The sequence below is a fragment of the Falco biarmicus genome, chromosome 4 (genome assembly GCF_023638135.1).
Source record: "Falco biarmicus isolate bFalBia1 chromosome 4, bFalBia1.pri, whole genome shotgun sequence".
NCBI classification, from domain to species: domain Eukaryota; kingdom Metazoa; phylum Chordata; class Aves; order Falconiformes; family Falconidae; genus Falco; species Falco biarmicus.
In genome coordinates this window covers 103,930,314-103,957,342 of record NC_079291.1, presented here as the reverse complement: position 1 = coordinate 103,957,342, position 27,029 = coordinate 103,930,314, and the positions used below count along the sequence as shown (strand labels likewise).

Here is a 27,029-nt window from a genome sequence, read left to right as displayed (position 1 = left end):
TCACTAAATGTTGTACTTTGATATTCAAGAAGAGAGACCCTGATTTTTTTGGGACATTGTATCACTAGTGAGTAATGCAGCTGAATTTTGGTTGACTCTTTGCAAGCTCTGGATGGAAAGACACATATGGCAAGCAAGTATGTTTCAGTTTAAGCTTTGTTTCTTCAATATGGATACTGAGGACATTTTCTGTAAGGAACATCGGCATATTGTAGTTTTTAAGCTCTGTTTTAAATTGAAATTTTAGAAAACCTCTTTTTCTGAAACAGAGTAATACGGTGAGCCTCTACATGAAAGACAGGAACACAACAATATGTGTCCTTTCTCTGTATTTTTAAAAACATTGCAGAGTAGCATGTCCTGATATTTTGTTGACTTTGGGAGGAAGAGTGTTTTTTGCAAAGATTAGAAAAAAATACTGTGCTCACTATAATACCTCTCATGAGATTGCTGGAAAAACAACAGATCTTTCTCAGGAACCTTTATCTGAAAAATAAATCTGTGCAGACAACTTATTTCAGCGGCAGATGTCCATTGCTAAGCTTTACAAATTAAGGGCAGTTCTGTGGGGAATCCCTAGATCCAGTCTTATACTTGTAGTTAATAATTGTTATGGACCATAAATTGTGCCTTTTATCTCTATTTTTCAGTAGCTGAACATTCTGTTTCCTCTACAGAAAAAGAAATAATTTTGCATTAATTATTTAAGCATTGAATCAATACTTCTGTGTTGAATGTCTGCTATTAGCTTATCAAGGAAAATAACTCAAATTCATTAATTTAAAAACATTTGTAAATGTTATATATAATCTTATAAAACTTACAAGAAAATTATCTCTGTTTTATGGGGGTTTTTTTGTTTTGTTTTGTTTGGGGTTTTTTTTTATTGTTTTGGTGGTTTTTCTTGTATTTTTTCCCCTTTCTTTAGCAAACAGGAAGTTAGAAAGTATAAATCAGATTCTGCATGGGTAGGCTTGCTCTGCTCCCATAGCAGAGTGAACTAATGAAAATATGAAATATTTGCTTTCTGGCAGAACTCCATATCAATTTATAGCCTTATGTGTGCATGAAAATCCCCAAAACATCTTAAATATGACTTGGAAAGAGTTTCTTTAAATGTTGTTGTGCCCTTCATTGCCTCTTCCTCACCTCTTTCCTCTCTCTCTCTTTTTAAAAATTGGTTTTACAGTCAGAAAAGGCTGAAAGGGTTTTGTTGATAGGATTGTTTTTTAATGACTAGGAAGGTGTTCTGGTTATTCCTGACTAGGAATTACCAAGTCAGTTCTTGTTTTTCCTTTGCTTGAAGATATCAGAAGTGTAAACTTATTTGTGATAGAAGCAGCATTGCTGTATCTGAGCCTATTAGAAACACTGCGGGTGAAATCTCTCTGGAGGTCAGAGGTTTATTAGCTTTTATCTTAGGATCTGCAGTTTGAGCACAAGTGTGCTTATTTTAGGTTGTCACCATAGAAAAGCACTGATTTGTCGTGTCAATTTTTTTTGGCCCATGGGCAATAAGATCCTATCCTGTATTACTTTAGTCTTCTCTATCTGAAAAACTATGTTTTGCTTTGTAAAATATTATTGCAATAAATAGATAAAAGACTAGAAGATGTAAATCTACACACTCAGATGACTTAGCTCTGAAAATAATTATTCATTAAGCTTTACTGAATCTTTAAAAGGAAAAAAAAAAGCAAACTTGCTTGTGAGCTACATCATCAAGAGATCAGATTTAAAGAGCCTGAGTATAAATATTCTAAAAATTCTGTTACAATGATGTCTCAGCAGAAGTAATGTGCCCAGTCTAGGGTACCATATTTTAAACAAAATGTAGAAGAACTGAAAATGTTCCAGGGAATGCAGGAGGTAAAAATAAAGTTTGGAGAGTGTGGCCTTCTTTCAGGAAAATTTGAAACAGCTTGGTTTATTTAGTTCGGGACAGAGAAGAATGAACAGAGTCTAATAATAATATGAAGTATTTAGCAGTTAAAAAGAAAAAAAAAAAGACAGTAATTGATTGTTTTCAATGTCTGCTAGATTTAGATTAAGACTGAGATGCTTAATTTTCTCTGGACATGAAAGTAACTGCAGCTGCAGGAATGAGCTTTAATATTTAGGTTGCAATTATTACTAAATAGATAAGAGCAAGGGTTACATGACTCCTGCCATATAGCCTATTACTCAGTTGAGGCTGTTATTAGAATAGCTACAGAACTTGATCTTGGAATCCATCTGTTGGAAGGAGAGGGGAGGTCTCCAAATGCCACAACACAGCCTCCTTTTGCCCTTATTGCAGACTGTTACCCAGCCCTTCTCCTTAAGTCTTCTGCTCAATGAAATAAACTGGCAAGATTTTTACCAAAGCTTTAGGATAGATGCTCAGAAAAGCTCTTAAATTATAAACATTGTTGATTTCTGTATTAACTACCGAGATAGGTCTTTAACCCTGTGACTGGAAAGATTAAGAAAACACATTTGACAGCTCTCACATATCACCTAAATGTATTTTATCTGGTCTTAGAAAAGGTAGATGGAGTTGCTGACCTCTGTTGGTTGCCTTAAAATAATTTCTATGAATTATTAAAAAAAAAATTCTGCACATTTGAAATATTCTTTCTGTTCTGAACTCACATTACTCAAATGGTTTGATGGCAAAACTGCTCTGCAGACAGTTAGGGTGGACCCTTGAGTCCAGCTGCATGTTCTCTCTGTGGGACAGAATTTGTGAACATGCAACTATTGTGCTCTGTACTGAAGGGCAGCACTATGATGGCAGCTGCATCTGCAGTCATGATGTTTGCAAAACAGAACACTTGTGTGTGGATTTGGGAATAAGAAGCTTCAGAAATGTCTGTAGCAAGCATGTGTGCCAGCAGGATAACAGGTAGTGTCTCTTCATATATGCTGTATGTGCTGGTCTCAGTTCTTGTATCTGAAATAATGTAGCATTTCTTCTTTCTTCAGTATTTTCTCAACTCACTTCTTTCTTCCCTACTAAGTAATTTAAAAATTATATTTGATAATTAACAAGGTACTTCCTATTTTCTAAGTTAAATAACAGTGATGTTTAATTCTTGTCTTCTAGGGCAGATTGGAAGGTCAAAAAATGTATTTGGGAATGGTTTTGACATATTTATCACTGGCAGTGTGTAGACTGGCAGGTTCTAAAAGTGATTGTGACCTGTATTTTGGGATATATACCAGGTATTCTGAGATTTTAAAATATGGTCAGTCATTTGTAGCTATTTTGTATTTTGCTTTGCAGAAGGTTCACTCATGTTGGCTACTGACTGTAGCTGCAGCATAACTCATACACTGTGCTAATATTACATTGACAGTTTGTAATGGAGAATGGAATATTTTAAAGTGGCTACATCAAGATTTCATTCTCTCAAACAGCCTTAAATAGCAGCTTCAGAATTTACTTACACAAAATATAGACAAACTTACATTCTTCTACATAAAGTCTTAATATATATTCCAAAGAATATATAAGTTTACATTAAAAAAAAAATCTGAAAAAGAAGACAAACAAACACACAAAAGGAGTGACTGCTATTAAATCAATCCTAATGTGGTTCCAGGCTTTATAACAGAAGTGAGGGCTTTATTTTCAAGAAGCCAAAGACAGAAGTAATTCAAGCCAAGGAACTACCAAATGGCTCTTTTTCCTCAGGAGTCCCATGCTGTCTGACCGGGGCCAAATGTTCTCTGTGATATTTAGCAGTAATTGCAGCATAGGCACAACCATAAACAGCAGCTGCCAACATCATCAGACACACAATCCCACAGATAACTCCAGTTATTACTACAGTGGCGATTGCATGGCGCAAACTAACAGGCCTGGGCTTTGGTTTGGGTTCACAGTTGGAGCGGCTGTTTTCTCCGTATTCGTTGTGATGAGCGTGCTTCGGGGAACTTCTGTGCTCAAAGCTGTGGTGGTGGATGCTAGCCCGATGAACGTGAGCTGTCATTAGAGGGCATGCCCCAAACAGCTCATAGGGAACTTTGAGGAGGTCCTTTCCCTTCCTGATCCCTGGTGATGAGCAGATAATGCCATCACTTATTCCTCCTGGGGGAAAAAAAAAACCAAAAACCAAAACAAAACAAAAAACCAAAAAAACACAAGAGAATTATCATCTTAAGATTTGGTAGTTTCTGAATTATCTTCATGTAAAATTAACAAAAACCTGAAGTAAATTTGTTGTCACCTTTGACTTTATACTTTTAAAGATTTATAATTATATCTTTAAGATCTTTTCCCAGTTAGATCAATGGGGAGATTACACTTTAACACTCATATAAAAGAGTATTTGCAAGAAGAAATTAATCAGAAATTGTTACCTATGGTTTTGTGGATGTACAAGCAAAAAACAGTGGTATAAAAATAAGAACTAAGTCACAGGTGAGAACAAAGAGGTATTGTTAACAGTAAATTCATTCCATTCAAATTCATACCACTACTTCTTTTTATAAAGAGAAATGGAAAAAAAATAGACTCAGTAAAGATTTCCCAACTGACTGAAATATTCCATGAAAAAGTCATCGTTCTGACATCATACGCTAACTGTAATGAGGCAAAGAAGAAAGTTCATGAGGTTGTATGTATACATGAGCAAATTTTTGAAGCAAGGCTGATGGTAAGAAAATCTACAGACATCTAAAGGAGTTAAGGTTAATCAGTCTGTTACCCTGCTCAAATGGTAAATTTCATGATTTTTTAGAGCCAGCTTCTGCTCTCTCCCAGAGAATGTTTTTAGTTTAACAGTAAGTGAAGTAGGAAGCCTCAGTCCTGGTAAACCATGCAATTGTTCCTCAGCATTTAGAAGCACACCAAGTGTAGCCTTCAGCTTTCTAATTAGGCCATACGCCACAGCCTTAGGGGTGTAGTGTGTCTAAGAGGCAACAAGGCCAAAACCAATGTTTATTAATTTTAAAAATTTAACTAATCATATTGTCTGAATTTTATTCTTCATCTCCATCCAATATAATCCACCTTTCAGCTAAAGCCAGGCATAGAAATTTGCATCCTGAAAAGACTTTGTCTGTGAAACTAATGAACACAGATGGACCCAAACTGACATCAGGAGACTGCTCCACAAATACTGATGGAATTCCAGGACAGTTCTGAGCAGAGCAGCTTGTCTCTTTGTCTTTAAGAGCCAGCCCCAAAGCATGGTTCCAGACGCCTCCAATGTGTTCGTTTGAATGTAGTTATAGATAAAACTCCAGATCCTGCCACTGTGATCCTTTTATGGTTTTAACTAACTAAATGTGTGTGCGTGGAATAAAAGACTGGAGTCCCACCTGAACCGAAGCACTCTCTGTAATTGGTTTTGAGTGTGCGTTAAATGGCAACTGCCTGAGCTGGATTCAGCTAAAAATACTGAAAACTTTCAGAGTTATATTGGACACAATAGACAATAGTTTTAAATGCAAACAATGTTGAAACTCTAGCAAGATTTTTTTAGGACTTGCGAGAATTATCTGTAGAGCTACAGTACTATTTTGTTGCAAGTATAAAATACATGTAATGAGAAAGATCTATGTGCAATGTAACTGACTTTTCTTCATGTGACACACAAGTAATTTCAGGGAAATATAAATGTTTAAGAGAACATAGTATTTGGGCTTCCTTTAAAAAGTGTTGCTAAAATGAATTTGTAAATTCCGTATCACTTCATTTAATTAATCTGTGCAATGTTCAGAAAGATGGTAGGGCATCAGTGAATTTGTAAACAATATTGGTTTTGGAAAGAAGTTACAATACTTATGCTGCTGGCAGAGTAATTAAGATAACCTGATATGTTTATCTTGGATCATTACATTCTTCTGCAAAGTTGGAACTCCTGCTGAAATTTGTTGTAGGGAATAGTTCCAACATAATACAACTAAAGCCTTGGGATAATGTAATGTTTTACCAATCCAAAATATTAATAATTTTTAACCCTGAGAAGAGTTTAGCCTTTTGTCTTTTCTAAAAGCTTGCTTCTGGCAGTGGCTTTACCTCACCCAGAGACTATTCCTGTATTAATTGTGTCCCTGCATAGCCAGAGCGCTTTTCCAGCAGGCGTGTAGAGTTCTGATGCCTATCAGAAAACGGCGGTCCTTCAGTCACAGGCAACATGGACCATCTTCACATACGCTGTGTTGCAATGTGCTCCATGCCACTGCTGTGTACAGGTAGGTAATCAGTAATTTGATCACATGCAAGAGTTCACATGCAATCACATTCTGAGTCTGAATATACCTCCTGGGTGAAATAAATTAATTTCTTTTAATACTTGATTCCTTTAGAATTAAATCATAATCTCTTTTCTACAACATAACACGTGAACATATTTAAAAGTCACAAAAAAATGTGACCAAAATATGAGGCTTCTTTTATTTATAAAATTCACTTTTCCCCATGTGATGGCATTATACATTTCTGGTAGGAAATTCTTCATGAATTTAGTACCTTTTCTGGTTAACAAATTAGGAAGCAATACTAGGCATGATTAAACTTGTACAAGGTGTAACATACATTGTTAGGTAAAGTATTCTTAAAATATTAAAGAGCTACTAAGCAATAACTTATAGAGGAATTAGAATCCTAAGTTACAGAAGGGTCAGAGTTGGAAGGGACCTCTGGAGATCATCTAGTCCAACCCCCAGCTAAAGCAGCTTCACCAGGAGCAGGTTGCACAGAGTTCTCTGAAGTTAAATCTGTATTAGCATCTGTCTCAATGTTTACCCTTATACATCAGGTAAAAAGCTTTTAAACAGTAGGTTAGTTTCTAACAAAAATACATTGGTAGAATTAAAGCAAGTGTATGTGCACAAGTATGCTTGTTTTATATATATATATGTAGATATGGATAAATATATATCTATATATGTACATATGGATATATATGCATGCACACATTACACATGTTTCCAGAATGTCTCTGTACATACTATATGATTGTGTGTGTATTCTTTCTCTTTGTGCTAATATAAAGTTCCTCTGAGATTCTGGTTTGCCACCTGTATCTATGAAAGCACCTGTATTCTGATTTATGCATGAGAATACATTTCAGTTTGCTTATTTGAGGGGACCATCTAAGGTGTGGAGTAAATTGTTAAGCCATAGTAGTGAAGATTAGTTAGATGCTGGTTAAGTGTTCTCATGTGCACTGTATGTAATGAGACGAATTCCTTACCTCTGTATAAGAAGCTTTCCAGCCACAGTTTCAGGCCAAAGACATTACAATTACATTGCCAGGGATTATCTTTGAAAAGAACCACTTTCAAGTTTGGAAGTGACTCCAGCAGAACTCTTTCCATTTTCTGAAGTTTGTTATGCTTCACAGACAGCAATGTTATATTCCCTGTGCTGTTTCCAAAGGTCTCAGGCAAACGTATAATGCTATTGGATGACAAGTCCAGTTCTTTCAGGTGCGGGAGGAAACTGAAAGTCTTGTTTTCTATATAATGAATCAAATTTCTGGTTAGGTTTAGAACCTGTAGATATCTTAATTTTTGGAAAGCACCTGGTGCTAAACTTGAAAGAGAATTATTAGACAAGTCTAAGATTTTTAGCAACGGTGTTCCAGTGAATGCATTTTGGTTGATTCTCCAAATACGGTTATTCTGCAACTGTAGTATCTGTATTCCAGGAGGTAAGTGGGCAGGAATGTCAGTAAATCCTCTGTTCTTGCAATCTGCAGTCTTTGAAGCTGTATAGCATAGGCATTTGTCAGGACATCCATGAACTCCACCTATTAACAGGATGACACTCAAACCCAAAAGCCAGTTACCTGTATCACAAGTGAAAGATTTAAAATTAGTTTCAAATGTTTGTCTTTTGGCAATATACATGGGCAATGGATATACAGCTCTGTAATAAACATTAATGTAGATGGCATAAAGAATTAATTTCTCTTACAATTAGTCAATTACAGACCGTATTGTACTCTTACAATGCTGAATGAAGTTAGCGCTTCCATGGCCTTAAAATGTACTTCCCATGGCTTTATCTTAAGTACAAATGGTTTTCAGGAGGATTTGTCATCAGCAAAGCAGTGATGTTTGATGTGAATGCAACAAAGTTTCTAAAATCATTAAATTGGAATGTTTCTTTTTCTGTGGTAGTAACAACTTCGAGACATCTTGTGTCAGAAGAATTGCAAGTAGAACATTTATTTTTTTTGTGTTTTTACTAACTGTACTACCCAAAAAGAATTAAGTTAATGTGCAATTGAAAGAATAACAAGCCTCAAAGACATCAATATTGAAACAGTTAACAGTACTTCAACAATCTAGATTCTGTAAGTTTGTTCTTTAAAATATCTATCTTTATGCTTCTGCTTTAATTCCCTTATCTAAATGCCAGCTGTACTTCCCATAGATACAAGTTTCTACACAACCAGCAAGCATTTGTCAAGAAGGTGTTAAAAAGGTAAATGAGCTGACAAGAGTACATAGTAATATTTAGTATTCATAATTAACTTCTGCTCCCTGAGTTCAGGCCAGTTTTAACTGAAAAAAATGATAGTTTTTACCTTTCATATCCTGGTAATGATCTTCCTGTGAAAACAAGTTGCCACCTAAAGCTATATTCGTATGCTTAGCATGAAATTAAAACAAAATAATAATCAGATGATGTTGAATAACCAGATTTTCTTTGAGAGTTAGAATGATAAATCCTTTTGTAACGTTGTTTTTGAGAAGCCTCAAATAATTTTTATTATTCACTATTTCAAAATGAAAAACATTCTAGCTAGTTACTATTTGAAACCTTTAGAAACTAAAGGACGTACTGCTTATTGACTTACAGAGATTAAATATTAATTAGTAACAGGGAATACCATATTAAAGGAGTAACAGTGTATGATTATAACCAAATATGATGAATGTAAATGAAAGTTTTATTTTTAGACTACAGTTTGTCACAAATTACTCATTAATTTTCACTCAAAAATGAGGTTGTATTTATATTAAAATTATACATAATCTTCTGCAATATTGAATTCTACACTGTAGAATTCACTTGTAAGAATTCAGCATTCTTGCAAGCAAAGTAAGCAATACTTTCAGTTCATTATATTGTTCTGCAACAATTGGCTTCAGCAATTGAGACTCAGCTTCCAATGTGGAGTTAAAATAAATACTGCTTGGCAAGGAAATGCTTAGAGAACAGAAAGATATCATCATTAATCTGAAACTTCAATATCTTACCTTTCATTCTGCTTTGCTTATTCTTCATCTTGAAGAAGATTCAGTCCAGTTTTTTGATGTAGAACAGTAACAAACACTGTTCTGATTCCCACGTCAAAATTGTAATGTGGTCATCTAGTTTCCTTTCTGTGGTTTGGGGGATATTTTTTTTTTCTTTGTTAGTTTTTTTGATAATCTTTGTCGTGTCTAGAAGTGCAACTATTTCTAGTGAGTTACTCCATCAGCCTTTGATTTTTTTTTCTCTAAAACAATCTCTCCTCTCTCCACCCTGTTCATTTATGATTCCCAGAGACTTACTGTGCCTCTTAATCAGTCAACAGGCCACGCAAAGAGGGTCTGTCAGCTCTAACTGGACAGCTGTAAAATACAAATAATGGCCTGATAGCCTTGCCTTTTCAATTTATTTAATCTGCCTCAAATGCAAGGCACAAAAATAAAGCTGCCTTTTAAAATCCACTACGGTTTCTGAATTCTGGTGGATTATTAGCTATGCTGCGTTAATTTTTGCAAGATCAGATGACTCTGAGCATGGATTCTGATTATCCTGGGCTGTGACCGGAGGCGGTGGAGTGCATAATATCACTACAAATGGGCAAGTGGGTTGATGACATGGTTTTGACAGTGCACTCATTTGCTCTTCTAAGCTTATTCATCTGACATGCATTAGTTGTACTGACAGGATTTTCTTGCATGGGAACACAGGACTGGTGGCTTCTTCCATAGAAATGACATACATACTGGTATGGTCACCAAGAACACTGAGCAAATTCATTTATTTTCAAAGATATTGGAAAGAAATGGCAGATTATATTAAAATTGTACTTCAAGAGTTCATGTGGTACCTTGCCTTACCTCTTTGTTACTTCTTCAGTATAACTCATTCACACTGTACCCCCTACAATAATAAAAGGATGAATGACTTGTGACTATGACAGAACTCAAAGGTGTTTAAAGGAATGAGAGCTCTGGTATATAATAGCGTCTTTCAAGGCCATATGGTCACTCCATCTGTTATCTGTCCTATGGAGAGGGAAGTTGTGCAATCAAAAGCTTTCACATCTGTTCTTGTATGTAATACAGCTTTCTTGGGTTCAGATTCTGCTTTTAGGTGCTTTTGAAAAGATCATACAAAGTTCACTTTCTAGGGCAAAATGTATGTACTGTAGGCAGTGCTGTGGAGGGAATCATAGAAAAGTGATATCATGAGATCTAAACTGTTGTTGAAAGCAGGGTCTTACACGAGGTTATCCAAGGTCCTGTCAAGCTGAGACCTGGATATCTTCAGCAAGAGAGATTCCATCACTTCTCTGGGCAACCTAGTCCAATGTGTAACTGCTCTCAGCATTAATAATTTTGTCTTGTATCCAGACAGTTTTTCTTGAAGTAACTTGTGCCCATCACCCCTTGTTCTGTTGCCATGCATCCTTGTGAAGAAAGTAACCCCACTTTCTCCATAGCTACCTTTAGGTTACTGGCAGTCTGTGTTTAGACCTCTGCCACCCTCAGTCGCAGAAGAGCGCTGTGACTGTTAATATTGTATGCTTTGCTGAATTGTTTCCAACACCGGTCAAGATACCCAAAGGAATAGTGCTCTGTCCTTGCGGTAACTCATCCTTCGTATCAATGATAGCCCTTCTCGTGACTTTTGATTATACTGCAGGAGGTACTAGCTATTATGTTATTGTTTTCTGGTATGATGAGACTTTTTCACACTTTTAAATTGTCTTTGGTATCTACAATTTTATTGGGGCTGATGAATTCAAAGGGTTTCTTTTTAAAGTAGCTTTTCCTTCTTAACTAATGTTTACTGACCAGGTGGGCTTACAGGCTACCACAGCAGTTTGTGCCATTTAACAGATGGCTTAAAGAATGTCTCTTAACTGCCTCTTTTATTTTAGGTAAGTCTTTGCTACTATAATTGTATTATTTTTAGCACGCGCCATATGAAAGAGATGTTCATAGGACAAGGTCACTGAAAGTTAAGAACTGTGGGAGGTTCAGTTCCAACAATGATGCAGAAGTTGTTTTATATACTCAGAATTGTGGTATAAAAAGTTATTGCTTTTTAAAAAATCTTCATGCTGAGTTCAGATTTGGAAACGTATGATTAAATCTGTCAATTCGCTTTTTGTGTAGATGAAGCTATTTTTTCTATGTATTGAGAACTCTGAATGCACATTTTTTTGTAAAAGTAAGTTTCCCCAACCTATAATCCATTTCCTATTCCCATTTATTAGTGATAATACTTTGGTTACAACAGAGAAGTCTGATGTGGTGAAAATTATAGTTGTCACACAGGTAGAGATTTGCCAGAACCTGAATAACCATGAAATCTACTCCTGACTTTTTGAACAGCCAGCAGGATTCTTTTCAGTTTTCTGATGTGGTGTAACTGTGTTATTGTGACTGCTTTAATTTTCTCGTGCCTTGTTGTAACAAGGTATGTTTCCATTGCAAATAACAAGACAGCCTAATGAACTAATGCCCTACCCCTGTTGGCTGGTGGGGGCAGTTCAGTGTTTGCCAGCAACCACTTTGCTGCAGCGGTTACTGCCATCTGCTTTAAAGGAGTAGTAAGTGTAAGAATAATTTGTTTTACAGAAGAGCGTTACGTTAATTAAACTCTAGCAGAAAGGAAACAATTTAAATATTTCAAATATTTAAAGGCTACAGCATTTGGATTCCACTGCGTTGTGTATTGAGTCCAGCCAAACGTGATTATATTAAAAAATGTTCTGAAGACCACAGCAGACAATTCCTATACATTGTCTTTATTAGATTTATTTTTCTTATGCTTTTGAGTGGGAAGGTATTCAAACTATGACACTTACAGGGAAATGTCATGTGCTTTCTCCTTACTAATGTGTGTCTCCAGACTGGTAAAACAGCTATGCTCTTGCTGAAAACCCCAAATGCAATTCTGAGCGATGCAGACTCCTCTTCATTTTAGTTCAGGACAAAAAATAATTCATTTTTGTTAGTGAAAAGGCCCATACCTCTGTTGTTAAAAGTCTCCCCCTTTAACTGGCACTTGAAAAAATATGGTACTGCATCATAGACAGAGACCTTCTCCTTTCCCATCTATGAGTCTGGATGCTGTGAAAAGATGACAGGACAACAAAACCCTTGAATCCCTCATGCATTTTTTCCTACAAAGGCAGTCCTTGTACCCTGATTGCTCAGGACCCTCTCAGCTTTTGCCTGGCAGGGTACTAGGTTTTCAAAAGTTGACAAAAATTAGAGGAAAGCCCTGGTTCCTACATCTGCCTACCTTTCACAAGAGAAGTATAAGCCAACAGATCACACCAAATCAGGCTTGAGGAAGATGTATAACTTACAAAGTTGGCCATATTTTCCAGAAAAGGTGGCTGCGTGGATTTCTTCAGACATCTTACAGCTTAGATAGGACAAGAGCAGAGTAATATCAGCTAGAGTTTAATAACATCAAATCTTTGCTATCACACAGCATAAGGAGACACCATGATAGCTAAAAAAGTTTTCATGTCTGTCTTTGGCAGTTGTTATGAATCATTTGGTGGTTTCCCTTTAAGGTGAGAATATTTGGTAAGTCTAGAAAAATGAGGAAACAGGCAGGCACTTGTGATTTTGTACTTTGGATCACTAACTTTGAGGGGAAGAGCCCAGTTTTCTTCTTTTCAGTGGCTTGTTTTGCCTTACTTAGATACATCTGGTACTTGTTTATACAATGCATAATTAATCTATGAAACACCTTGTTGGAAGTAATGCTTGGGCCAAAAGATTAGTAGGATTCATATATAATCTAGAGCCACAGTTACCTTATAGAGAAAAAAAAATCATTTAGAAGGGATATAAACTTTCACTCTTAAGGGCTTTAATCAACCACTAATGACACGAGTTATAGAGAAAAATGTTTCCCTGTGGGCAGGGTTTTTTTCCCATAATTATTATTTATGGGAATTTTTACACCTTCTTTTGACACCTCTAGAAGAGGCCAGTGTATGAGATGTAATAGTGGACTAGATGGGCAGGAACATACTACATTCCAGGTGGAAATTTACAGTGGGGGAAGGGCTAGCTGGGCAGACTTACAGCTTTCTAGTTGCAGCAAGCAGTGCTCTGGTGAGGTGTGTGCTGCTGTGTCAGAGGGTATCATTTGGGGCTGCCTACCTGAGCATCTTCTTCATTTAGGTTAGAATTCTATTCATCCCCAGACTAATTTTCTGGTTTGGTCTGGAAAATTCTTATCCAGGTCTTTGCTGGTAAACCACAGACAACTGAGTCAGTCCTTCACAGTTTTTTTCAGCTTTTTTCTCCGCTAAAGTGATGCAAGAATTTCAGTCTGTTAGGTGGATCAGTCAGCAGTATGTTGCGGTATTATAATGCTAATATAATATATTATAATAAGCTAATATATATAAGAGTTAGTTTGGCTTGTACTCCTTTTCCCATGACTTAATGAGCAGAAACATATGAAGGTGAGAAGGGGTTGCTTGGAAAATGCTCAAGCATCAGCTTCACAGTATGCTTTGGTAGGTACAAAATTTATTACAAGGGGTGCGAGGTCTTCAGAATGAGAAGCACAGGGAATAGAGATGCGGGGCTGCTTTACCTTAATTGTAAATTAGATGAAGTTGCAGCAAGGGGCAGATTATGTGTCAGCAGAATATTTATTCCATCACAAATAGCAGCAGGAGGGCAGGGGATGCAGATTCGATTTTCAGTCGTTCCCTGATTAATGACAACTACCTGTTACACATGCTGGGCATCCATAGATAAAATGTATCTCCAGTATGATTAGAGTTAATTAATGAATTCATTTTGCCATTATCATAAATAGAAAAAATATTGCTTGACATAAAGCTAACACAAATGAAAGGAATAAAAACAGGAGCTAGAAAAATGCATGTAAAAACAAGGACAGCTGTACACTTTGTTTTATCTTGACGTTTTAGATGTGTCTTGTCTGTTCTTAAACATGTTAAAATTGAGATCACTCACTGTCATTCTAGATAACTTATTCATTCTACACCAAAGGCAAAGTTCTAAGTTTTTACTTAGTGTTTTTGTTTTCTAATTTTTCTATTTAATAGGAATTTCTGTTCAGGCTCCTAGCTCACCCTGAACTCAAAGTTAAGAACTATACGTATTTCCTGTGCATTCTGAATGGTTAATTTACTAGGCCAGTTCTTGTAAGAATTGGATGGATTTTTCTTGAACAACTTCCTGTAAAAGGGTTTTGAAATGTTCTCAGTGTATGGAGAAAGATTTTAAAGTGCAGTAAATTTTTCTTAAGCTGCTGCTTACCAGTTTTGCTACAAAATAGAACTTGTACTTCATTAAGTCCTGATGTGTTTTTAAGGCAAATTGCAGTACTTAAAACTCACTTGTTGGGAACTGCTGGATTTATGGGCTGAAAATGTCTCCTCTCCTCTTTGCCCCAGTAGTCACCTGAACATGACAGCTTGCAGAAGCAGGGATGACATTTGCTGCAACAAAAAGTTAAACAATTAAACTTCTGTGATTCTTGCAACACTTTCTAATTAGCCGTGGGAAATCTTTTCATTAATTTAAGCAAAGTACTAAGTAGCCTGACATTAAAATTATGCTGTAAACAATTACATGGTTTTCCTGCATTTAAATGCCAACATATACTTAAGTATTCTATTAAGTACTCAATACACGGATCAGGATCCGTGTGCTCACTAGCTTTGGATTCAAGCTTTGATGGAATATTTCCCTTTGATGGAGTTTCTCTATATCAGAAAAGCTTGAAGCCTGTAACTCCTGAACGAATCTTAATTGTCTTGCAGCAGGTAAAATATGATGTACCATCTGCCAACTAGATTATAATGCGCATGATAACAGACTATAACCCTTTTCAATACTGGTATGTAGCAGTTATAACTAGCAGACCTCTAAATATGACAGATGAAAAGAAAGAACCTGGAACATCAGTGTTCATTGCTTATGGGACTGTTTCACAAGTGGAGTAAGGGTATTGTAAACTTTTTCCATATGACTCCATTGAACAAGAATGAGACAGATACCTATACTTGCTGCTGATGTTCTTCATTTGAACAGCAGACAAGTTTTACAAGGCAGTGCACAGCTTGCTGCTTTTCTTGTTTCTTTGTTCTCTCTGGATTTCTGTGTCTTCTCTACTGCTTTAACTGCTACAACAGCAGGCACCAAAAGTCCTCTGTATATAACAACATCCTAGAGATCACATGGCATGCTGTTACCCCTTTTTGTTGTTTTCTTCTTCCCTCTCTTATTTTTAACCTGTAAGCAAGTTTTAAATGCCAAGTATGTTTTTAAAAATGCCTTTTTCTCCACAAAATGTTTTGAATTAAGTGACGGGGTAAGTCAGGTATATAGATAGACTTCTCATCACCCAACTTCAGCTAGTTGTGTTCTTTTCAGACGTGATAAATCCTTGGGAAACTTAGCTAGTATGAAGGATAATGATGTTTCTGTTCAGAATTTATAAAATAGGTCATTTTAAAGGCCTTTGTAAAATGGGTCTTTTTTTCTTAAAAAAAAAAAAAAGAAAGAAACAGAAAAAAAAACTCTTTCAGAGGGCATTTTATTAATGAGAATTACAATACTGGAAAATCTGGTCTAGATTAGCAAAGAAGAGTAACAGTGTATCCAAATGGAACTGGTTGGATAATTAAATTCCTTTAATAGGTACTGAAATTTAAACCTCTTGATCCCTCTGACGTAAGCGTAACTCTTAAAAGTCATGGAACTTGATTCTAAAAGTGTAATGTGGGAGAGAAATATTGGGATGATGATTAAGGATTTCAGATACCCTGGGAGGAAATTTATTTAGGAGTAAAACAATAGGCATTTTAAAACAGGGGGGAGGGGGGGGGAGAAGGAAAAAAAAACCCCAAAAACCAACAGCCACCCCCAAAGCTGTAGCTATGGAATATAAACTTTAATAAAGCCCTGTTTATATTCGTGTGCAGTTTATAGCAGCAATAATGAAGCAATTTAACTGGGAAAACCTAATGGCAATTAAAGGACATTGAAGATCAAAATCTTTAGGAAATATCGTGTTTTCACTATTATTATATTCTCTTTCACCTGTTCATTATTATCTTACCTGTTTTGACTGTATGTTCTTCTCTATGTCTCTTTTGGTTTCCTATTTTCTTGCTGAGAATCGCCAAAGGCCTTCATACTATTGTTTCTTTTCTCAGTGATAGAATGGTTTTTTTTCAATATTGATTCCAATTTATGTACCATCTTCAGTGTATATTATTTGCCTTTTCAAGACTTAGTAACAAGGAAAATTGCTTGCTGAGATTGAATACAACTGTTAGACAGCATGGCAGCCATTTCGTATGAGCCTCCTGCTAAGTAGGAAGGAAAATGTTTTGGTAAGATTGGCATAAATGATGATGTTCTGACAGTTGTAATGCCAAACTATACCTACTTTTCCTTTGTACTAACCAAAGTTATCTGCACGCTTTTAAATGTGGTTTCCGTTTTGCCATCCCCTAAGATGCTGAAGGATGAACTTTCTGGGTCAAGCACATGCATTAGTAGGGAGGATAACAAATTTGTAACAACAGTTGGAATGCCTGTGGGCAAGTATAAAGAAAAAATACTGTATAAAAGTAGACTATTAACCCTAAAGTCCAGGCCACATTTAAATGTGGATATCTTTTCATCTTCAGTGTTTGTATGTACTTCTGCCTCATCACAACTAAGTGATGCTAAAGTATAAAGGTAATATGTATTATCATTTAATCCCTTTTTATCCAAAGTGACTTTTATTTCAATACTCTTTATTTAGGTATGATCTCAGAAGTTCCCGACCCAGTTGATCTTCCTCTGTCCATAAGGCTATAGCTGTATTGGTCAAAAAGGGTGTATTTTGGTTGTCTTTATTTCCGTTTATTCCCTTCTGGACTGTTATTTTGGAACATAATGGCAGGGCTGACCTTGGTTACTTGTGTTTTGACTGCAACTTTTTATCCTTTTCCCTTTTCAAAATGACAGCACATTGCTCAGTGTCCATTTTCTCTCCAGCTCTGTGTTTCAACAGAGTTAGGATAGATGGGTTCAAAGAACAGTACTACTGGCTTCTCTGTTTCTTAAAGTTCTCATTGCAAGAAGTGGGCTAACTGCTTTTAGAAGCTGAAGTTATGCATCCTGTGCCTAGTTTAGTGAACTAATAATTTCCATACCTCTGTTTTTCAGTGTCAGTAAGATAGGTTTTCATTAGTTATGCTACAGGCTTCCTTTCTATAAACCCTTTAGAAAGAAGAAAGAGCAATGAGCCCTCTCTGTAATTTGTAGTTCATGATGACTTGGAGATGTCATGTTCCAAACATAGGCACTAAGGGAACATTTGTATTGCGTGCAACTGAAAGAGCTGTAATACAGGCTTTTCCTCGGCAGCTAAACCTTTTGTTTACATCACTATATGCCATCAGCTGTTCATACTTTTACATATGGTTGCTTTCTTAGCTTTGAAGTTAAGGGATACCTATTTTAGAAGAGCAGTTCTGCAGACTTTCTTAAATTGAAAATGTGAAAGCAGTTTTGAGAAAGCAGTAGACACCAATTTAGCTGAAGGAGTTGCATAATGCCCGACTGTAATTTTTCTGAATGGAACTTGGCTGAACTCAGCCATGCACAACGTTTCTGTTGCATCATAGTACCGTGCAGATTTATAACGCTAAATTTATCTCCAGTCTTCGCTGAAGTGTTACAGTTTTGCTAAAGTATGTCTTGCAGCTTTAAATATTGCTAATTAAGGCTTTAGGCTTGGTTCTTCTACAATCTAAGGGAAATCTTTCATTGAACTCAGCAGAGGTAAGATGAAGTGTAATGTTTACCATTCCATCAACACACCATTAGAAATGCAAGTGTGAGTATGGTGCAATCTTTCTGTTTTTCTGAATAAGAATAGTATGAAAAGGTGAACAAAGCTGACCACTCATATTCAAAACTTTTTGGACATTTATTGACAGGTGATTGCACCTGTCAGACCCAGGTTTCTGATGGTTCTTGTGAGGCTAAACATGTGGGAAAAAAACCCACTTCTGATAGAGAATAGCTGTTTGATTGTTATTGCTATTAATGTAATATCTTCAAGATTGATAATCAGGGTAAATTAGGATGAAAAAAATCATTGTGGTGGATAAAAGCAAATCTTTCAATCAATGTGCTGCTTCTTCACAGAAGGTAAGAGACAACAAGAGAAAAGACTCAAGCAGGCAATGTTAACCTTTTGAAGGAAAACATTTATTAGTGGACTTCCTTAATTTCTAACAGTGTTGAGAACAAAGGTGTAAAAATTTGTAACTTAAAGTCATTATGTTCTGAAAAAAAAAATATTTGTTGTGTCATCTCTTTTTTCAGACCTTTAAGATTCAGACTTTCAAGTCTTTCTCTGGAGCCACAAATAAGAAACCACTTGCTTTTGATTGTGGTCACCTTCTATTACAGTTAGCATACACCCACCGCGTAACTTTAGAAAGTATACTCTTTGGGAGAATTAAAAAAAATTGCTACAGGCTATTGCTGCTATTTGTAGTTGTAGACTGAAAACTGATGAGGATATGCTTTGAAAAGATTCTTATTTTCTAACTTTTTTTAAAGAAGTAGGGCCAGTATTTTTTGAAAGAATGGCCCTTTGCTTCTGGGTAAAAGGTTTCCCATTCTCTCTTATAGTTTTAAAGGTCAAATCCTGCCATGTTTCTCTCACCTAAGATTGCTTCATGCAAGTTGGCATGCCTGGTCTCCAGATTGCACCCTAATCTATAACATATGATTGTAAGAATACTTAATTATTACTGCTTTCATTCATAAAATTCAAATCACTTTTCATAGAATGTGAAGCATCCTTCCTGCTATTTCACAAACAGGGAAATGGAGCACAAAAAATGAAGAATATTTGGTCACAGTTGCACAACAGGCAAACAGCAGAGCAAGGAGCAGACACTAAGCCTTCTAACTCCAGTTCAGGGCTTTAGCTGCTGGACCACCCTGTCTTCATAGGCTGATGTTCTCTGATGGAAGTTTCACAGAAATCTAGATGTCATGGGATAATGTCCTTATATATGATGACTAAAACAAGACCAATGTTGTCATTTAATAAAAGAGATCATTTTATAGATATAAGGCCAGTTAACACATTTTAAGCAATCGCAATGCTGATATTTCCTGTTTTTCAGAGATTAAGATGGGCTAAATGATGGAGGGTTTCCCATGGTGAAAGTACTGCTGTAAATATTTCTTCTGGTAATGTAATTAGGAAGTATTGGCTCCAGTTAATGTAACTTAAACAAAACATGTTGTCCTCGGCAAACTTGTTAAACAGGCATAGCCCTGTCTAAAAAGCAAACAGGGGCATATAGTGTTTCCATGGAAACTCAGTTAAAATGCTGATTTGTGGATATAATCATAATCAGTACCACAATCTAATCTGATTGAATTAAATGAAAAGGAGCCTTAGTTCTGAAGTGAGCACAGTACAAAACTATCTCTACAAATGCAGAAGTCATAGTCATCCATCCTTGATACATGCCTTAACAGCTGTAAAAATACGGCCTTTGGAAGGCTAATGTTCCTTGGAAGTCAGTAATATCTTTGCCTTTATATGAGAACAGAATTTCTGAAAATTCTTGCCAAAAATCCTTTTCTGAGTGGAGATTTGAAGATTTTTTGCATTCTCCAGAGCTCCATTCTGGAAGGTGCTAAGTATGCTTATCATATGCTGGGCATCCCTTAACTCTCACAGACTTCATGCAGCACTAGCAGTGCTCAACACTTCAGGCAGAAGCCTCAGGTGAATTTGTACCTATCTTGCAATTTAGTAGAAATAGAAGCTACTTACTATGATAAATCCTTAGTTTAATGGAATATCAAAACTTCCTTTCAGCAAACCTTCCTGATTTATTTCAAAGCTACTCCGTTAAAGAGGATTACAGTTGGTATCCATGACATTGATTTCCCTCAAAAATTATTAATTTATACTTCTAAATATGCTTTACTGCTGTATTGACAGTTGAATCCTACTAATTATTAGGATATAAATCGTAATACACCACTTGTTGAAGCATCTGGATAATGATTTATGTGATGCAAGTATAGTCCGTTTGTATTTCTATTGTGGAAATCATTTCAGCACTTACACTATTTCCAGCAGTTAATAACTCACGCAGAGAGGCTCACTTATGATTATAACTTGGCACACAGATCTCAGGCAACAATGACATTTTATTGAGGATTTTTAAAAATCTGTCAGTGCCTTTTAATTTTATCAGTCTCAACATTTTTTAAAAAAGCTTGCTTTGCTGTTTTCTTGGAGCATCCCTTCAAAACATTTATTAATTATGTATTTGGCCATACATTAATCAATAGATTGTTCTTTGTATTTTGTGGCATTAAGGAGGCCATTTCAACTTGTCTAATGAAGCAAATAAGCTCTTGGCTAATTTTCAGCAGTATGAAGACCTCTCTCAACTCATGAATATTCACAAGATCCAGACCTAAGCAAACATTTCTGCTGGAGAGTACGTAGGCTTATGTAGCAATTCTGAAGATGTCAATTTGTTATTTTTCCTGAAATGTGATAAGTAGACAAGTCAGATAGAAAGCTGTCATTCTACCGCTCAGTGCCTGACCTGCTGGATGCACATTAGCTATTTTCCAATATATACACTTGAACTTCTTCAGGTTAGATAAAGCAAAAGATAAATTATTTCCCCCAATATAGTTTATTCTGAATAGGCATAATTAAAATTTCTTGCCAGGGTTACGAAATGGTGATGATAAACTGTTCTCATGAAATGAAGTTAAGTAAATGTGAAAATGTTCAGATTATGGCCAGTGTTAATCCATGGTTTCAGAAAGTGAGTAAACTTTTCAAGTGAGATCTTTATATGTAATATAGTGAACACGTATTGAAAGATGATGCTTCTTTTCTTTTACCAGATACCAAGTAGGAGAATATGAAAAAGAAGAAAACATATTTCAGTATACTGGCAAAACTTTCATTGTTATTAATCTGAGATTACTTTCTGTTCCTGACATGGTTTAAATCTCTAGTTCAGGGTATTCCAAGAATGTTAGCTTATAGCTCAAATACCAGCTCCTATTTTTGTTGAGCAAATAGGCAGCTGTGTTTTCTTCTACACAGAGATTCAATAAAAATGCATTTTTGATCCAAAAATGAAAAAAAAAAGGCAAACAAAGCTGCTTTTGCAGCTAATACTTTTCATGGAAAAGTATAATTTCTGTATCTATTGCTATTGCTATGTTTTAACCTTATTCAGTACTAGATGCAAACGTAAATCAGAAGGGCTGCAAATCTGCCACTGCTATTTTCTTTGTGTTTGCAACTACAGAATACTATGGAACTACTCAAGTCTGTTTCAAACACTTAAAAATGTGCATACTGAGTCTTTTGGGCACATACATTTTTTTATACCCTTCTAAAACTATAGGTTACCACTATGTGGTTAAACAGCAAAGAATGGTTAAATAAAGTAGAGATCTTAGAAAAACAAAACCATGAAAGCTATTCTGGAACATTACAGGAAATATTTGACTTATAAAACATCCAGTAGGTATGGTATTGAAAAGCTGGAGAGTTGTATTCATGATGACATATTTCTGATGTATTATGTGACTTCAAACAACATATTTTTAGTAACTCAAAGTAATTTGCTAATCAAAGTATAGCACAAACAGTTTGATGAGAATGACACTATTATTATAACTCAATAAGAGATCCAAGGCTTATTTTCAAATGCTGTGATTTAATAAAATGTTGGTGTTTTCTCACTCGGTGTTCTAAGTCTGGTTTTGACGAATGAGATTTCATATATTCACAGGCCTTGTATGCAGCAAGTGCCGTGATGATAACCGGATAGAGCAAGCAGCTGGTAGTCAGCGTGTTCTGGAGACAGGAAGAGTTGAATTCTCCAAGTCTCTCCCCTCCATGCTAAGACTGACAGCAGTAGAACCTACATGTCTTGGCTTCTAGGGCAATGGTAGGATATAAAGCATTGAGCTGACATGGGAGAAACTGGACAGAGACATCATGAGCTCGTTTTGCAGTGGATGCCGTAACACTTATCTTTAATGTCTTATCCAAAGTATTCTGTCCATAGCAGTAGGACAACTTGCAGCCATTCTGATGTGATAGGATTTCAGTTTGGGAGGTATAAATGTTTTAGGAAATAAGAGCAATAGAACTTTTTCCCATTTCTGAAATCAGCCTTTCTCACAATGCTGAGATATGTAGATACAGCCTTTTTTTTTTTTTTTTTTTTTTTTTTTTCAACACAATTAGGTAGTAGCCAGTGTCAAGTCTGAAAAAAAGAAAATACTATCAAAGTTTGAACATATGTGTTTCAGTTACAAGTGGAAGCAGAAAGCCTGACATCTCCTAAGAGAATCTGGTCACAGCCTTCAGGAGTCTGGGTCAGTATCCTAATTTCTGGGTGTTCATCTGAACTTTGAGCCTCTTACGGTTCATTAATCGCAAACTTGAAACCACAGCCTTTTGGCTGAGATGTGAAAGGTATACTGGCTAAGCTACTCTAAACTAGGACCTCAGCTGTAAGAAGTAAAGCTTTTTTGAGAACTTGACAAGTCATGGATCCTCCCTTAAGATTTACAAATGTGCTTACAAATATATGCTGTTCTTACTTTTTGTTTCAGTCATGGGATGTTCTTCAATATTGCCAAAAAAAAAAAAAAAAAAAAAAAAAAAAAGAGCTAGAAAACCCTATAAAACTAAAAATTGGTTAGGGACTTATTAAAATACCATCACTGCTTCATTATTTTAGTGTCACTGTGGTCAGATTTCAGTCTTCACGTGCTTCCTGTACCATCAGAATTCATCAGAGTAGTGGCCATGCAGGGAGATGTTGGAAGAAAGCTGAAAGCTCGTAGGAACTCCTTATAAAAATTCTGCCACCAGCACAGTTTTCTTTATGATGGGGCTTGCCTTCTCTCTCCATGCTACTGAAGCATTCCTGAGGCTAATAAAAATACTATCCAACCCACTCTTTCTCCTATTCTCTGCTCCTTTCCTTTCCAGCTGTCAGTAGGTGTCAGGTATTTTCTAAAAGTCACAGGGAGGATACTGCAGACACCAGACAGGGCTTAACTGTGCCCCGCTTCATCCCCTTCAAATTGTGCAGTCTAAACCACTATTTTATACTATCAATGTACTCCTTGTGTTTCTCAGGAAAAAGGTATATATCTTTCCAGCAAAGTGCACTTAGTGTAATTTTGCATGCCAAGTGGTTATCTCCCTCCAGGCTTATGGGAGGTTTCTTTTTCTTGGGGTTTTTTTGTGGGTCTTTTTTGTAATTACAAATGTATTCCCAAGTAGCTCCCTTGGGCTGTGCTCCTGGTACACAAAGTTTATCACAGGGTAAATGAGGAGGTTTCTGTGGGAAACCTTTGTTAGAGTGTTGGCAGCACATCAGCTACTATCCTGTAGTTTGAAATACAGCATAACTGTCTGAATGATAATTTACAGATAACCTGTTTCCCTCCAAGCTCCTCGGTGAAGCCTCCTGAAAAGGCAATGGACTTTCAGTCAACAGTATCTATATTTTTTTATGCTTTCACTCAATTTATATCCTTTTTGTGTTTCCTCCTGCTCCTGCTGCTACTTCATTAGTCCTCCAGAAGGAAGATACATGTCAGGGAGTCAAAGGGAGTCTGGTTTATGATGATGTTCACAGACTGCCCTCTGCAATTCAGTTTGTCAGGGGTTGGCTGCAAACCAAGCCCTTCAACTATCCCTGGTGGTTTGAGTTTGGATGAACTTCGGCCTCCCAGCAATCATCATCCTGCTCCCCTTTCAGCCTGGCCTCACATCAAGTTCCCAATATCTCCTCCCTTTCTGCTTGAACTTGGCCTCCAGGAAATACCAGTTGCCACTGCCTTCCCTGTATCTTGGGAGTTTCCAGCCAGACAACTACTTCCACCACTAATTGTAAAAATATTCTGGAAGAAAATAGCAGGTTTGGTGTCCATGAGTAAAGAAGCAGAACTTCAGCTTTCCTCTGTCCATTTAAGAATTCACTCATTTACATGTTGCATCCTGATAGCTCTAATGAAGGAAGTTATTCTTTGTCTTGCTAAAATCTGATGACATATCATGACATATGAGAACTGTCTTTTATAACTGATAATTATGCAGGACTTACAAATGTATGTACAGTCATTCCACTTATTTGATGATAAAAAGATAAAGGTAAGATACCAGTAATAATGCAGGATTTTTTTCTTGAATACTGTTTATAATCTAAAACTGTGATAATTTGCACTTTGAAATTCTTTTGTACTTTACATAGTACCTAGATTAATAAAAGACTTTGTTTTGGATAAATCAATCTCTAAATGTTAGTGAGGCCGTAGCTCAAATTTACGTGGAAAAGGTAAGTGCAAATTTACATGGATTTTTAATCCATTTAATATTAAAATAATTGTAAAATATCAAAATCTTCTAAGGGTACTTAAATATGCAATAGACACATTGTGGGGTTAGGCAAGAAGGTTTCATGTCAGTGAAGCCACAAGAAAAGTTGTAAAGAACATTAGAAATCTTCACCAAGTTAAATAAAAAAAATTAAAAACAAAAGAACAAAACAACACATTGCAGAGGACAGTTTGTGAATAATAGTAGTATCTTATCCAAATGCATAACTGATATCATATTTTTGCTGGGGTGGGAACTATGCTTTATTATAAGAAAACCACAAGAAAGTGCACAACTACTCAGCAGTTTGGCCTGCCTTTTCGTCAGTGTTACTCTTTTATCACAGACTACTTACACCAGTTCGTTATGAAGATGGCTGGTATCACCACCAAGTATTGAGGTTGCCCAACACTTCCAATTACAAGCTCGTGTTTTCAGCATATTAAAAATTAGCTGGACTTAAACTGTTAGGCTAATTTTCTTTTTGTGTTGGGTGTCTGAATCAAGTTCCAACATTCTGGATAGTAAAACTAACATTTTTTGTATGTTAAAACAAAATTCTGGGGAACTTCTGTTTGAAGAGAGGAACTGAAGAAAATGGGCTGGGGTGAGAAGAAGAAGGTATGGGTAGAATTGAAAAGGTCAGAGATCAAGAAGGAAACTGAATGAGGTGTGAAGTTTGGAAGGGTGAAACTGCATTTTACTGTGCGAGTAAATTGAAACTGGGATTATAAGTAGTCTGGGAAGTGCACATTTGATGAATCCTCATTCGTACTTTTTATATATCCTGCATGTGATGAAAGAATGACTATCACTGGGAATACAGCAATGTTGGATGATACTGGAGCATAAGTATATTACTGTAAGAGAGTGCCTTTTGGAATACCTCTAATTTATTAGCTAAGACTTCTTGGAATTGAAGGGGAAAAAAATGTACATTTTCTTTGTAATTACAGTACATAACACGTGTTTTATAAGTATTTTTAATGGCATCATCTTTGGTGGTAGGAGTCTGCCATTAATCTCTACTAAAGGTACTTTTCGACATGGTGTTTATTTCTCAATATTATGTGTTGGGGTGTAATAATGTCTCATTCTTTGGCTGAGCTAAAAACATTTTGAACTGAAAAAGATTTAGAGTATAAACAAAAGAAGTGCAATCAACTTTTAAAAAGAGGTTAAAAGTGTTCTGGAATATTTCACGTCTAATTATTAGATATTTTAAAAGATAGTAATAAGAGGTAATATGAGTAGGCATAAAGAAGGGAATCTTAAGGAGCCTTAGCTTAATACACAAAGGCGATATAGATTAAAAAAAAATTCTGCTGCAGATCTGTTTCTAAGATTTCTTGCTTGGAAGCCAAGTTAAACCTCATTTAAGACAACTCCATCAGAACTAAGAGGCCCAAATGTTCTCAAAATGTTGACCATCTTTTATGTAAAAGAAAGAATCTTAGTCCATACTGTGTTCTGTGGGAAAAAGGAATGGAGACCTTAAAATATTTTTCTAACCTTGGTGATCTAGTGCTTTTATATAGTGTAACATTCTATAGATATTTCGCAGAATGGAAAACCCTTTAGCTTTTACTACTTTTTCCTTAATTATGTATTTGAAATCCCTCTGCCAAGTTTATAGGGAGATTCAGCTCCTCTCTTGCCTGAAATAAATCAGCCTAATCTATTTTCCTCTCTTATTTTAAGTAAGAGATTATTCTTTTTACTTAGAGACTAAGAGCTCTTGTAATTCTGCGCACAGAAGTGATTTGTTGGGGAAGCCTTTACTTATCTTTCTGTCCATTTGCTTAATCATGGAGATCTTGCAATGAATACAAGCAGTCCTGATCTATTCTGAGTAATTATTTGTTTTCCTTCGTGTTTCCTTGATAATAAGCAGCCCTGAGCTCTGTAGCGTTGAGCATTTCCCAGTACTACTATCCTGAAAACATCCCAGTAAATTTGTGAAACATTACCCTTAGCCATGAAATCAATACATCAGGAAAGTACTTATTTAACAATAATTATCACTGAGCCAAGAATTTAAATTTGTAATTCTCAACCATCTGTTATTTCATAGGATATGCACTACAGAATAGCAGCCACTTCACTAGACAAAGGAAAGAAATCTCAGGGAATTAGTAACTGTTTTCCATAGGCAGCGTTAGAGGTATGTATTGGAATCACCAAAGTAAATTTGTTAATGTGGTTGGAAAAAAAATAAATTGGATTTGCAATGTTCATTTGAAATGATGATACATTTTGTGTTACATGGAGGAAAAAGCTTGAATACCCCTCCATCAGCTCGCGTTAGCTGATCTCTTGCATACCCCTAGCTGCAGCCAGCCCTTCCCACTGGCATTCCAAAGGAAAGGCA

At 36.1% G+C, this 27,029-nt stretch overlaps 2 protein-coding genes across 6 annotated transcripts in view; one reads left to right on the top strand and one right to left on the bottom strand.

Moving 5' to 3' along the window:
* CACNA2D3 (calcium voltage-gated channel auxiliary subunit alpha2delta 3) overlaps positions 1–27,029 on the top strand; it is a 468,802-nt gene that overhangs the window by 388,137 nt on the left and 53,636 nt on the right. The gene's annotated exons all lie outside the window — the stretch shown is intronic.
* On the bottom strand, positions 1,998–9,782 carry LRTM1 (leucine rich repeats and transmembrane domains 1). The gene is made up of 3 exons (XM_056337959.1): positions 9,208–9,782; positions 7,191–7,787; positions 1,998–4,075 (listed from the first exon to the last, which is right to left on the bottom strand). Exons 1-3 carry the CDS (start codon positions 9,233–9,235, stop codon positions 3,642–3,644), a joined length of 1,059 nt encoding a protein of 352 aa, XP_056193934.1. The 5' UTR covers positions 9,236–9,782; the 3' UTR covers positions 1,998–3,641.

Coding starts and splice junctions, on each gene's coding strand:
- LRTM1 (XM_056337959.1), bottom strand. CDS start 9,235: ATGAAGAATAAGCAAAGCAGAATGAAAG. Junction 7,788..9,207: donor TAAGCAAAGCAGAATGAAAG/GTAAGATATTGA, acceptor CTTGTGATACAG/GTAACTGGCTTTTGGGTTTG. Junction 4,076..7,190: donor GGAAAGCTTCTTATACAGAG/GTAAGGAATTCG, acceptor TTTTTCCCCCAG/GAGGAATAAGTGATGGCATT.